Raw genomic sequence first — 15,443 nt, forward strand, 5'->3', positions numbered from 1 at the left:
CATTTTTTTATATCTGTGATATATATACTGAACTTCTAGAAATATCTACTATTTTAATACTTTTTTCTATTATTTTACTACTTTATACAATACGCCGGTTATTTTTACTTTATTCAGAGTCTAGTTTTTAGAACTTTGCGTAGCTCCTTGTTAATACCATAAAAGAAACTGTAAAGAGACCGTACCGTCATGTCGTATTCCGTGATATATGCAGGAATCTCCAATTGCTCGGGAGACATCACATCATAAAGATACTCTACTCCAGGTAAGTTGTGAACCTTCTGTTTGATGGCTGGAGCCATGAACGTCGTGAACCACCACGTCACCATCTGCAATAGATAACAATGGAATTACTGCATTTATAATCGCAAGTTCGATATTATCACATTTTCACACTTGTTTAAATCAACGAGATATTTCAGTTCAACAATTAAACCGTATTAGAATGATCTATACACTATCATTATTCTTAAATTGACAAAGAGAAAGAAAAGCGGAGAAGCCTAATTATTTTTCTTCACTTCATCGACATCGTCGTTTGCCTTATTTGGCGGTTCCTTTGAGAACATTTTGTCTCGCTAACAATCCAAGATCCAGTTCACAAGATGCTGACTGGTCTCGCGGAGGGTCAAGGATGTGTTTGCATGAATTTGCAAATCGCAAGCGCGAAAACGCGTTTGTTAAATGGCTACCGGAAAAGCAGGAAGTTCGATACGATCGTGTGATTAACATGGAACACAAATGTGGGAAATACAATAATAGAAGACGTTATTACGCCTTAAAACTTGGACTTTATCGACACTCCTTATCGATTCTTATTCAAATTTATTGTGCTGAATTATGATAATGTTTCTGAATGTGTAAAAATTTTCCATTAAAATTGATATATCGATACTTATCAGTAGGAAAAATTGATACATTTTTAAGTAGTTCATTGGTTTCGTATTTACCTTAGTCCAGAAAGTCGGGTGGATAATGTAGAAGTGTTTCAGGTTCTTCTTATACCTACAATAGAAACATTTTAATATTAATATATATTGATATATATTTAACGTGTATAATTCATTCACATGCGTTTGATTAAAAATGTTGACTGATTCATAACACATTTAATGAATTTTTCATTTAGAATAGAAAATTTTCTTTTACAAGAACTAGCTTTGCCGATAGAAATCCTTGTCAACATTGCATCACTTCTGTTTATCTAATACGTCAATTAGTTTTCATGATCATAACGTTGAATTATGCATAAAATTACGTATCATTTAAATTAGTGCTATATATGATTAATTGCTACGAACAGTATATAACACGATGAAATGATAAATAAATGTCCCTGAAGTAGGTATATTTTAAAATTTAATTCCTAAAGTTTTAATTCAGAGAATGGAATGGGCTGTCGTATTCTATAAATATTAGTATTAGATTATACATATTTACGTATTTAAAGGTTTTGTAAAAATTGATTGCATGAATTAATCTTGATAAAATAACTTTAGTATTATATATTTAATAGTATTAAATATACAATATATCAAATCAAATTATCTTTAGAAATAAACGTTAATTAATACACGCCTTCTTAAGTTTGATTTTAAAATTTTGATCTTAGCTTAGTTCATCGAAAATCATGATATTTATTCTCTAAAAATGACGATCATTTAATACTGATTTGAGAAGAAGCAGGCTCATTTGTAATGAAAATATAATTATAAAAAAGATAGAGTTACAAGAAAAGAGACCCACTTGTAAGGAAGCACGTTGTACACTTCGCGCAACCAATGTAAACTGGGATAGTTGTTGCTAGTTGTTAACGTGTGGAAATAAGCGATAACATAGTCGCCTTTAACAATTGGATCCAACAATTGTATCAGGTATAGAAGTGCCTGAAACAAAATTAAAAAACTCTTGGTTAGTAAATTTTTAACAAAATCTTGACCTGTCGAATTATTTACACGTTGGATTAACCATATAAATTATCTTCTAATTTCCATGAACTTTTCTCTGAATAAAGTCATGTGTATTACATACTAGCAAAAGCTTAATGAAATTTATGACACAACGTAGCTTAAGCAAAGCGAGTTGCGCAATTGGAACCAGTCATATCTCTTTCTCGTATGTATATAAAAAAATTGTAACTTAAGAATACAAGTGATAAATGTGGTAGTGCAAACCCGTATTATGGTAATACAAGGCATTATAATTTTTGCAGCAAAAACAGTTGTTTGTCCTTATTCATAATTCTCTGCTTGAAAAAGATTCTAAATTCAGGTCCCTAAAAAATAATAATACAATATTACAAAATTACTTGTTTTTTCCTCATTTCTTTTTATTTCTCTATTTTTTTTAACAGGTCTTTAAATAAAAACTACCCCTTGAAAGAAATAATTAATTCATGCTGTCTATTCTCTAAAATTCTCATTAATTTTCAACCCTCGACTTTAATTTAATAAACTTAAACACTCCTATGCATATGTTACAATTCTCCAAAATGATATATATATCACCTAACGATATAAATCACCTAACGATATAAATCATCTAGTTCATAAAAAATTCTTCAAGATCAAGACGTAAGTTACATTCGATGATAACGCATCAACTACATTTCATCGTTTAATCCACAATCTATTCCTGAAGAAATATTTCCAAAAGATATTAGTTTGTGTATTGCAAAACATCTTTTGTTTTATATTATTTTATTAAATTATATATGATCCATTTTGTTTTATTAGAAAAAAATGTTGTGCATCTATTATTTCCTTATAAAACGAAAGAAACTTTTGCGACAAGTTAATATATTCTTTTCGCAGAAAATCTTTATAAATATCAAAATCAGTCACTGTATAGAGTTCTGTGCGAAGGTTCGACGAGTGCTTTGCTCTTTTCGGTAGCAAGGCCTCTGACCTAATTTCCACGACCCCCGTGACTGGGGCGAGGAACCGGAGTACTAATTCGAGTTGTGGCGGTGCGATCGATTAAAACGTGATAACGAGTGCGCTTTGCCGGGATCAAAGACTCCCGTTTGCAAGCATCTTGTGTACCTCGTGACATTTGACCGATTTCATGGCGCAGTTCAACAAGAGTAATTTCGATTTTCTGAACCAGACGGAAGGACGTGTGTTCCATTAGTGGAAAGGCGAATAAATTTACCAAGGGACTGCTGCTTCAACGAGTCGGGTTGCTATTGTAAATAGATCAGATGGTGTTCGTCTGGTGAAATGATAAAACGGGGATGCCTTTGATGTCAGAGAATTTTTGGAGAATAAATATTGATGAGGGACGATAAAATAGAGGTAATTCTGATTTTATTTTTCAGAACTTTTGGAAAGTTAAATGACAATGTGCGTGTTACACGAAACATTTTGAAATTTCATTAACATTGAAACACGAGTAGCGTGATTAATATTAGTAACATTTAAAACGAATTCGAGAATATACGTAGAAATTACAACATTAGATATTTATAGCAAGTGTAGGTTTCGCAAAAATCAATTATCGATTGAATCAGTAATCTACGATATTTAGTGAGATCATTCTTATCATTTATTTCTAATGCAATAAATGTCTTATAACTTCTATTATACATTATCGGATTGCTTTCAAGTTTTACCAATATACTCTGAGAGCTTCAATTTTATGACACATCGGAGAAACTGCTAAAGATTATAGACATTGATTAAAAAAAAAAAGACACTAAATTATCATGCTATGAATGTCCCACAATAGATCAATAAAGTATTATGTTATGAAGCATAATTGAAAGTTAGGTTTACCTAAGCAGAAACTTCTACATGTACGTATAAATTCTATGCAACGCACAGAAATGCAAAACCGCATTAAACATACTTAATTACATTTTTGTGTTTTTGCAAAAATGATTATTTTAATAGACGTTATCTAAATTGTAAATTTATTTCACAAAACTAGCACAGATACCTACGTGCGTAGGTTCTTGCTGCAGTTAGATCAATTTATGACCCTACTTAACGCTTTACTCTATGACGTCATTCATATCGTTTCCACCAAGTATTACACACATGTACGAAAAGTTTACGGTTGAGAAAGGGAGGAAGAGAAAGTCGGTCGTTTCCTCCCGTCAGATATCGTTCCAACTGGAATGGGTGGTAGTGTTGGTTTTGAAGATTCGCCAACCCTCTGATATGTTTCTTCCCTTTCGTTCCTCGACGTCGTCGTCGGTGACGTCAAAAGGTCTGCACGGGTCAAACGTGTATTTTAATCCGATATCACGGCCGACGTCGTACACATGTGGGTCGAGCGATATTGTGATATTAAATTCTACGTTCTGGTAAATTGGGGCGGTTCAAGGGAGAGATAGGCAATGTAATGTAGATTCCTTTTATAGATAGGTTGTTTCAAAGATTTATTTTTATTTTGATTGGTATTGGTATTGGTATTTTGCACTTTTTTTTTTCAATCGATGAGATTCGAAAAGTGGATGGAGGATAGGTTTAAAATGCGAAATGAAGCAAAGATTCGATGTTCGATAAGGAAGGTACATACATGATCATCGGTATCGGTGTCTTAATATCTATTTACCTGCTGTTGAAATATAAATTGAAAACATCAGCGACTCATATCACAGATATTTCTTAAGACTCAATTTGCGTCAAGAGTTTGATCCTAAGCAAATTGAAACGTCACGAGGCGTCGTATTTTATACGCAATCTTTTCACAAATAAAAAAGGGGTAAATTGTATACCTTTTTACGTTCGTCAGAATGGATTTGTAGATTCGCTTTGATTAAACAATTTTTGCTGATTTCCATAAATATTTCCCCTTTCACTCCGCGGAAACATCTGTTAAGAGACGAAAAGTTCGTAACGAAAGAATCTTTTCAAGTATCACGTGAAAAAAGTATGAATGAAGTATCAATGAAAAAAATTATTGCGCTTCGTGGATTCTAAATTTTGACCAAAATTAATTTATTCAACGTTTAAATTCATCTTCATCATTCTTTCTACATGCACGAGAGATTACAAGATAAGCAAGAAAACTGGAAACGAGATATTAGCGAGTTGAGGCTCGATCGATATTCTTAGAGTTTGGTTTAATCATCTTTGTAAATACCGAGCTTGATATAATTAAATAGTTGAATAATCGCGAACCATCGACTAGTCGCTCGTTAAGATTAAAGCGTCAATTATATTTGACTTTATATGTAATAACATGCATTATAACCTACGTCACAATGTGCGAGAAGTGTAACAGTTTGTCACTCGAGAAGAAAATATGTTAGAACAAAAGAAGGTAGGAAATTTTGTTCTAGATAATCGAACGTAGAAGTTCGCAAGAAGTTCTGAACGATATAAATGTATTCAATCGAGGTCGAGTTTACTTGCACTGTATTGTCAGCACGAGATCTATTGGGTTGGCAACTAAGTGATTGCGGATTTTGTCAATACCACCTAATGACAAAATCCGCAATTACTTAGTTACCAACACAATATATAACTCGAGTTCTCTGCTAAATATATGGGAATTACGCGTATGTTCGTGGACGAGGCTGGTATCGTTGAAAGAATGGACGATCGTTAATCGAAATTGAAGGTACAGGCGGAAAGAGTAAAGCGTGGCCTTTGTATATTCTTGGAATATTCGAAGTGCTCTTGCACGATGACTCATCATGATTTTGCTTCGAAAAAATGCGAATATCGCTAACCTCGTGATTCGACGTATCGCGTATGATGACGCAATGACCGTGTTCAGTCTCGGAAGTGTACCTGTGCCTGTCGTGTCGAATTGGAAAATTGAGAAATCATTGAATCATCCGGCTTTAGTATCAAATTGCTTATTTCATCGACTAAAGGTGTACGAAAGTTTGGAGGTATAAAAGTTAGAAAACTTGGGCATAGAGAAGTTGGAAAATTTGAAATTTGAAATTTGTGGAAAATTCGATAATTGAAAAATTGGAATATTTGAAAATTCAGAAATGTATAGACAAGAAAATTTGAAAAAACATGACGACTCTAAAATTCGGAGATTCAAAAATTTGGAGATCCACAAATCGGAATATGCAAAAATTCAGATAAATTCGAGGATTTAAAGTTCGAAAATTTTAAAATTTGAAAATTTAAAAACTAGAAAGTTCAGATTCGAAATTTAAAAAATTCAGGAACATTCCATTTTAAAATCAGTTTCCTTTTTATATTGAAGGATAACTAAAGTAAGATCCTTTCTAAGATATAAAATATAAGATGAATAAAACAAAAGTGCTCAAAAATTCTCTCAACATGAATCTTCGATAACGCTGGTAAAAGAAAATGAAATATCCAACACCTACTCAACTACGAAAGGTTCAATAACTCCTGTATCAAAGATGGAATATTAATAAATATAGGCTACGATATTCTATGTAATGAGAAAAGAAGGTATTCTGAAATATCGATGATTTAACGATGGTATAAAATTAAGCCCTGCGACGAGCTTTAAGAGAGCTATCTGTATCACGACCCTGAAATCTTATTATCTCGGCAACACGTTTAATTAGCGTACACCGGTTGAACGTTTCGACTCTCTCTTTCTCTGTGCTTCTCGATTATGTATAACGTTCGAAAAAGTCTAAGTAGAACGAGAAACAATTTTTGGAGAACCTCTTCTTCGACGTATTTATCATACATAGTGTGTGTGTATATATAACCATAGACTAAGATTATTTTTGGCAGCAGCCTTCTACGACGCTGTTGTAATTTTTATCCTGTTTCGTTTCAAGGCGGCCGAAAGTAAAATTAGTCGCACGTCGAGGAAATAAATAATAAGTATCGAGCCGTTTAGTATTCCTTGCGTTTCGCATCCCCAAAGAGTCCTTTGTCTACGCGGAAGCGTGTACCGTGGAAATTGAAAATTTGCATATAATTCTGGGTATCGCTTAGCGTTCCAATAAAATTAGTACGATCGTGTTTGAACAAGGAAATTGTGTTATTTGATTAGTGGAAATTTTCCGTAGGTTTTGAATGTTTATTTGACAGTGTAATCTCAGATGTAATCAGATTAACGAAGATTTTTGTTTAAGATAGATGAAATTAAATAGATTAATGAATTTCTGTAAGAACGATCGTTGTACTCGAATTTCAATTTACCAACTACAATAAACAATGAAGGTCGATTGTTGACGTCAGCTACAACTCTATGAAGTCTGAGACGTATAATGTTATTTAAAAAAACTGAAGGTGATCTTGATTTTTTATTGAAAACACTGCTTTCCTATGTGCTACATAGCCTACAACTTGACGGACACGAATCGATCGGGTCTTGTAAACGTAACAACGTTTTTAAGTTCGCAGAGGCATAAACAAACATACAAACATATGTTAAGGCTAAACACAATGGTCTCTTCGTAGCATAGTGGGTTAATATAATTTTGTAAACTACATATATGCAAATTACAGTTATGATTGTATTAAAGGATGAATTAGAAACGATACAATTGTAAATTATTCACTTCGTTAATAATAACAATATTCATGCACCAATAATGTTTCATTATACCATGTATAATGGTCATATGATGATGTGTACGATTTAAATTTAGCGACTGAATTTTGCGAAAATTGTTGATACAGTATGTCTCATATAAACACCTATATAATTCTTTGTGAATTTCCCTCTTAACGATTTATAAGACAAACGTGAAAAAATTCAGAAGAATAGCAATATACGATTAACATTTTTATTACTATAAAATGAATAAAATTATGGTCAATAAATATATCTAACACTAATAGACAATTTTTATATAAATTTATTAAAAACGTTGAAACATCTAACCTGATTTCTAACGTAATTTCATTTGATGAAAATTTAATCGCTTATTAATGATGTAATTTTTTACTTATCCTTCTCAACCTCTTCTATATATAGTGGTTTCTCGTAAATTCAACTAATTATATTATAAATTGTTTCATTCCAATTCTTTTTCCATAATATAAAATTCTATTTCCAAGCAGTATAATATAGAGCTAATATATAAATATAGAGCAGCTTTCAAATTCTAAATTTGAGCAATAATCACAAAGCAAATTAAGTGAAATTTGATGTAAATTCTTTCCGTATGCTTTCCGTTATACCTAAAATCTATTGAAACTCAGCTATTTCAATTTCCAAAGTGACAAGATCAAGCAATATATTCTTCTCTCAACGTGCTTTGAAGGAAAGTAAAGAAACAGATCAGTTCTAGAAAAAGGAGGCGAACGACTGGCTGGGAAATCAAATTTTCCACAGAAAATATCGTGGATAGGTTGTCGATACCTTAAACGTCAGGACCGTAAGAATATTGAATAGACCGGGTGATCGTAACGACGTGGAAGTCAGGCGAGAGCATATCCTTTCGTCGTAGTTTTTCACGAGCCGATAAATGTGTGACCTGAAATTGCTCTTGCGAGGTCAGGGGGAGAATGATCGAGTGCGTCCTTGAATCTCGGACAGCGACCTACATCGAAGCAGGAGGAACCGGAGCCGCGACTTCTTTTGCCTTGTCCTTTCGACAGCATCCTATATATTTTTTTTTTTTTTTTTATTGTTTGATCTGTCACCCTGGGGATGGAACCTTACTGCTCAATCCTCGCGCAATTTCCTTCAAGAACATATACGTTCATTCCATGTCAGTTGGCATTCCATTGTATATAATTTCGACGATTCACGATCGCTTACAGAGTTTCACGAATCTTGGAAAATCGGGAACAATGAATCATCGTTGATACGATTTTTATATTAATGGATGTGTGAGAGAGAGGTGGAAGAAAAATTAATGAAAAGAAGGATAAGAAAAGGAACGAAAAGTAGAAGGTTAGGGAAGAAAAGAGTGAAGGAAAATAACAAGAAAAAGAAAGACGAGGTAAATTGAAGGAACGTTAGACGAGCAATATCGAACACTGAGCCCTGAAACAGGACAAACTTCTATCACCTATTCAATCCTCTCAATTGCACGATCATAGTTATTCACCCGTATATCGATCAATATAATTCAAGTGTAAATGAATTTGACATTAAGTTACAACTGCAAGCAGATTACTTGATCGACCGTTGCCACCCACCTAACAACCTGATTCCTAGTACACTCGGCAAAATCCACTAGAAACACAACTGCAAACCTCTTCTTACCATTTCAATTCACTAAAACTATCTCTAACTTCGATTACCTCGATATATTACGAATAGAAAGGAACAAACGAACAGAGAAAAGAAATTACATTAGAAGAAAACAGAGATTTTTGTTAACGCAAAAAAAAGGTGGACAGAGGCTCGTTAGCATGGCAATTCGTTCGGTCCATCGATTACGATCGACGTCAGCCATGGAAAAAATGAGTTGATCGGCGCGTGATCGGGGCGAGGTCGAGCAGATGTTTCCGTTTCGATCGGCCGCCAGTTATTTCCGGCGTTGTCCACTTTTCCTCAAAGGAAATAACAGTACGCACCACGCAGAAGAGGGTCACGTGTAGGGACCAGAACAAAGTTTTTCCCAGGGCGGATCCGCCGGCACGACGTTGCAGAGGAGCTGGTGCGCCCTCGGCTTGGGAGTTGTTCCGTGGTCGGTCTATTTCTGGACGTGTAAATATCGATTCGCCTGGCGGTACTGCGCTCGTCGCCACTCCACTGGGATGAGGACAGAGCCGAGAGGACGAGCAAAGATGATATTGATACACGCAGGAGTAATGAGATCCTCGCGAGTGAGACTGACATGATGCTTCGTGGACGTATTGTGTATCGAATCAATGGAAAGTTGTACTCGACAGAGGCAGAACGCGTCTTTCGTATTTGCTTGGTTGGGACAGCTTGGAAGAGATAGCGAGGTGAAATGCGAAAATGATAGTAAATTATGGTAGTTTGTTTGAGGTAATCTGGAAGAGTTGACTAATGTCGAGATTGTCGTGTTTTTCTTGGAAGTTTCTCTGTCAATAAAAACTTTGTTTCTTTCTAGATTTATATTATATAAAATTAGAAGTTTGTCCAAGTACGCGGAAACAGTAGTGTGGAATAAGGTAAGAGAAATGCGGAAGAGATTTGTTTAGATTACTTTATATGAAAGACATAAAGCCTTTTTTCTTGAACTGAAGTAGAATAGGCTTTTAAATTTCATGAAAAGTATAGGTACTAATCGCTTAGAGGTCACGGTGATTCATTCCACAAATTAAAATGCACAGAGCTATTAAAAACTATTGATTTAAAAACTAATTATTTTTGTTAATTCCCTTTAAAATTTACAATTCTTTATACCATCTTCTTATGACTAATAAATTTATGAAAACGAGGATTCGTCTCCTGAGACGTATTAATTATGTACCTTGACAAGGTGAAATCGATATTTTTGTATATAGCGGAATTAATCAGTTTGACTTTTAAAAGGCTCATATGTATATCCAAAAATTTGTAATTTGATTACTCACATAATTAATTATACAACAATTGAATGTAACGTTCGTGAATAATTTATGCGACAATGCATGGACACAATTTCTACCACGAAACATCTATGTACGTATTGGAAGATTTCACGAACGGAAGCTGAACTTTCGCATATCACGTTCAACTTTGAATCTCGCCAGTCTGGCTATTGAGAGGCAGCGTCAGTGATGCAAGATGATTCACTTAAAGGGCTGTCCGTTCAACATGCTATCCTATGGTCAAAGCTATCAAACGACGATCGCATCAGTGACACATCGCGTCGCGAAGGATTTGGTAGAATCATCGAATAAGTGTCGTTCTGAATAAACATTCGATCTGGCCAATGAATAATTCTAAATCGTTTCCGGTCCTTCCTATTGTCGCGTTCCTCTGCTGAATAAACAATTTGCTAATTCCTTCTACCAACGTTCGCTCCACGTTTTATCATATATTGTTCACTATTTTTCGAAGAGAGCCTTCTAAAATTAAATCCAAAGAATCGAACGTCCTTTTCGAACGATTTCCAAGTCCGTTTGAATATTTATAAACGTCCTCCCGATTCCGATATCTCGATGCCGACATCCGATGAAATACCGCCACCGTATCTCGTATACGCCGACACTTTCATTTATTCTGAATTTCAACATATAATAATAATCAAATAATAACAACCAACACATCAACAATAATTAACATATAATAATAATAATCAAATAATTTAAATTCCTAAAAAAGAAGATTCTTATAAAAAATTGCGAATGTTACGCTTCGCGTAAATACATAAATCGTCGTGTTATCATTGTCATCACATTGTCTGTGTGAATCTCCTTTTGATTACTGTGTATATATATATATATATATATATACGTTACAATCCAAAAAATTGAAAAATCTGTCTATGTATAATCTGAAAAAAGTGAAGAAAAAAAACAGTTTTTACAAACCTAATTAGGAAAATATAACCAGACTTCTATTTCACCTACTAAATGTTATACTTTAGGTATATTTGTATAGTATCTCCGTAATATATTTGTGTGCATTATATAAAATGTATTTATATAATGTGAAATTTTAAGCTTTCCATAAATACATAAACATCGCAAATCCACTAATGATATTCCATTCTAGCATATTGTGGGTCCTATGTTCCACTACTAGAAAGTATAATAATCTACAAAATCGAAAAGATTCTGTCGGTAGTGGTTTTTATGCCCCTCAATCTTCTTTTAATGTCGAGATATGTTAAACGAATCGATCTACTCATAAAGAACCGCAAAACACGCTAGGCCCATAATAAAAGAGGCGAGGTTAGCCCCCTACAGCGCAGTGTATTGATTTCAAGCTCTCACCAAGCTTTCCTCTCGCGACTGTGTTTCATTACGCGTTCTTTTTTACGTTTTTGAATCACGAGACGATCACTGCCTGTTCACGTGTTCATGGTACGTTCGTGGATGGTTAAGAATAGGGCCGGATCAAAGGTGAAAACTTTAAACATCGATTACACGTAAACTAGGGTTGATTGTTCTTCGGAGAAATCTACTCGATTTATTCAGCAGTGTTTGCGCGTTACGATCAACGATTGTAGTGCTTTTAATAACTATAGCATACCTTTGTTTACGATTCCTTGAGAGATTTAATGCGTTGGAAAATACACAAAGTGTATTTTTATACAGAGATCGTCGTAATTTGTGAAATTTCGGAGAAGCTACGTTTTTGCAGTTCACCGAAGGATAAAAAATATATTTTTGGAGTGTTTGATTGTAGAAATATGATAATAAATTAGCAACCTTCTAAGGTTTGAACAATATTCAATGTTCGTGCTCAAAAAGATAAAATAACAAGTTCGATATAAGACACTGCAGAGTGTTTGCATTATATCGACGTACTGCAACGAAAAACACATTGTCTTGTACGAGTAGAATGCTGGAACATTCGCACGAGTTTGTTTGGAGCATAAACGGAATCTTTTAGGGTGTTTGTGAGTAAACACTATCTGCGATTTCCTGCATTTTGTATCTTTACGACGGAATGGTGCTAATCTCACGAGCAGACATGCTAATTCAAAATATCATACACTTATATGTACGGTAAAGCTAGAATTCATTATCTCTCGAGTAACTGCTTTACATTGCGTATTCGGTAAGCAAAGAAAAATAACAGAGTCGCAAGAGAATAAAGAAACAAGTAGTCGGATAATTTTTCGAACACTAGCATCGAAAATTATCGACCTAAAGTGGCTCGTGAAAGTATTTCAACACTTATAGAGAAATTTTATGAGTACGATCCTTTTACGTTATCCAAGTTTGATTTAGAATTAGATAGAATGAATTCATCTACTTTTGTATGGTGAATATAAGATAAATTAATCTTATTAGAATAAATTAGATGATATACATCTATGTTAAAAAAAAGATATGGCTTGTTCTCCTTTGTCCTCAATGCCTTAATTACACGTTCTCTCGAACAGAGTATCCATTATTCATTCAATAATTATACGCATACATTTACTAACTATACTCTATACTAATTTTTTGCTAAAGATATGACCGCGATAAACAACTCATAACCTACATTTACAGATTTCCAGATTGATTCCAAAGTTCAGGAATATATTTATGATAGTCATATTTCGTCATGGTTGGAACGAAATTTCAAAAAGTCTCGTATAACGCACGTAATATTTTGATAAAAATTTCCTATGCTATGTCACTATGTCACTATGGATTTCACCTAGCGTTTTCGAGGCTTGATAAATTTTGATCTTACCTTGTCTAGATTGACTTTAGTGGCGGGGAACCATTTGCCGACGAACACGACGACCGGCCGACCCTGACGATCCACACCACTTTGATAGAGGCAGCCAATTCCTGAAACTTCCGACAGATCCTCCGTTTTCGCTCTCCTGAGGAGCCTCTCGTATCTGAAAGAATGGAACAAGAGCCACTTCGATGATTGTTCTCAGAATATTTAGTCACTACAGTAAGTCTCATCGGTTATAGACTGACAGTTGATAAAGTATTACTTGAAATATTGATAGAAGCCTTATGTTGCCTTATGTCGTTTTGTTTCAGTGTGTTTTTTCTTCGATTAAAACATTCAGGAAACTAATTTGTTATTCAACGATAGCATTGATCACGTATTAGAATTGATTGTTTTCACACTTTCGGCCTTTTTAATATTTCAGGAAATTTTTAGATCTTTGAACCTTTAATCAATGTTACTCATATACATAATCCTAATATAATATAATCCGACACCATAATCATAATTATTTTTTCACATAGTATATAGCCAGATTATGGGATTGAAAATAAAAATGATATTTCCTATAAAAATACCGATTTATCGATGGAGAAATGTCAGACACTGAGAAGTATAACTAAACAACATATTACAGCAATAGAACTGCATCCAGAAATATAATCTTCAATTAAAATTTCCCTCGAATGAATTTTCATTCATTGTACCAATTATGGCTTACGTTTCTCTTCTTTTCTACGATTAATAAGACCTTGTCGTATATTTGTGCATACGTTATAAATGGATTTTTCAATTGTATTTTAAATGAAATGAAGATCGCCTGATCCCATTTGCACAGAAAACAGTTGGAACGATTGATATTTAAGCAAAGAAGTCTTGTTTACAAATCGCGTATAACGTAACTATATGGACCACGTCACTCTCGTAACCGAGTGAATCAATAAATCGTCTGACATTTTCTAACAAGCCTGACATCCGATGTGTATTCGATGCATCATACGTTATAATTATATTGCAAACAATTACGACTACAACATCGAGACAGGTAACGTTTGTTCGTCTAGTCTGTCTCCAGAGGCAATAATCTTACTGTGCAATGAATTTCAAACAAAGGATCCAATTGAACGTAATTTAGCAAGTGACGATACGCGAAGTAGCTCGTTTGAATTCGAAGGTTGGAATCTTGAAATTTCCATTTGTCTTCGAGAATCGAATATTCACGATAAGAATCGAATATTCATGTTGCTAGCGATGTAAGTTTCACCGGTCAGAATCTCAACGGTGCAGAATCGCACCGAAAACTCCAGCCGGTGGCGCAACTTCATCGCTAATTTCATTCGTTACGGATTGTTCGTGAACAAGAAACATAAAACTGGTCGACTCGTGTCTGGAATATCGACGCCGTATCACGTAGCGTTAATCGCGATGACGAGGAGAGCGTGCGGTTTTGCGAAAACATGCGACCCACTGGATAGCAATCTCGCAGCACGAACTCGTATAATCTTCTAAATATGTATCTCATAATTGAAATGTTATAATACTGACCATGGGAATATGAACTATGCCTATATTTATGATGGAAATTTTATTGTACCGGTATCGTAATTCGATGTTTACCATGTGAAACTCGTCCATAATAGAGAACATAAAATGTGAATTTCATAATACGATACTCGTAGTGATGAAGTTCAGAATATGTGGTTCATAATATGAAGCTCGCAATACGAGGTTCTTAATATAAATTTTTCTAAATGAAGATCGTGACACGGATGGACGTATAATTTGCGATATAAAGATTAAGAGTAAGAACATTGCGATACAAACCTAATTACACGAATCTTATTATATAAAATTATAAAATTCATCTTACAGAAACTCGTTGCATGAAAAGTTCACTATACATCGTGTCTCATAAAACCATCCTATAAAATGTTCGATATTCATATTAGATACGAGGTAAAAGATTAAAAATATACAAAATAGGAGAGTTAAATTTATGAAAAATGTTAAAATTTCATTTTACTATATCCCGGGTTCAATTTTTATATAATAAAATATTTTGTCACGCCCATTTTAGAAATATCAAACAAGAATCAGATAGTTTTTCATTTTACCAGTATAATGTATCCTTTTAGAGAAGCAACAAGATAAATTGTTTGCAATACGATTTTAAAATATATCAAGCGCCTTTTCTCCTTACTATATCGATATATCAAAATTGGAATATTTGGAGTAATTTTATAGCTACGAAACATAACGTACAATCTTATCAATACAAACGT

At 34.0% G+C, this 15,443-nt stretch overlaps 1 protein-coding gene across 3 annotated transcripts in view; it reads right to left on the minus strand.

Moving 5' to 3' along the window:
• Positions 1-15,443, minus strand: part of LOC126914344 (protein GDAP2 homolog) — a 67,081-nt gene that overhangs the window by 4,971 nt on the left and 46,667 nt on the right. For all 3 annotated transcript variants that reach the window (XM_050718147.1, XM_050718149.1, XM_050718148.1), the window contains exons 8-11: positions 13,168-13,321; positions 1,747-1,886; positions 951-1,005; positions 186-329 (exon numbers count right to left, since the gene is read on the minus strand). In XM_050718147.1, the coding sequence (XP_050574104.1) occupies positions 186-329; positions 951-1,005; positions 1,747-1,886; positions 13,168-13,321 (493 nt within the window). The remainder of the gene's footprint in view (positions 1-185; positions 330-950; positions 1,006-1,746; positions 1,887-13,167; positions 13,322-15,443) is intronic.

The sequence above is a fragment of the Bombus affinis genome, chromosome 3 (assembly GCF_024516045.1).
Source record: "Bombus affinis isolate iyBomAffi1 chromosome 3, iyBomAffi1.2, whole genome shotgun sequence".
Classification (NCBI taxonomy): Eukaryota; Metazoa; Arthropoda; class Insecta; order Hymenoptera; family Apidae; genus Bombus; species Bombus affinis.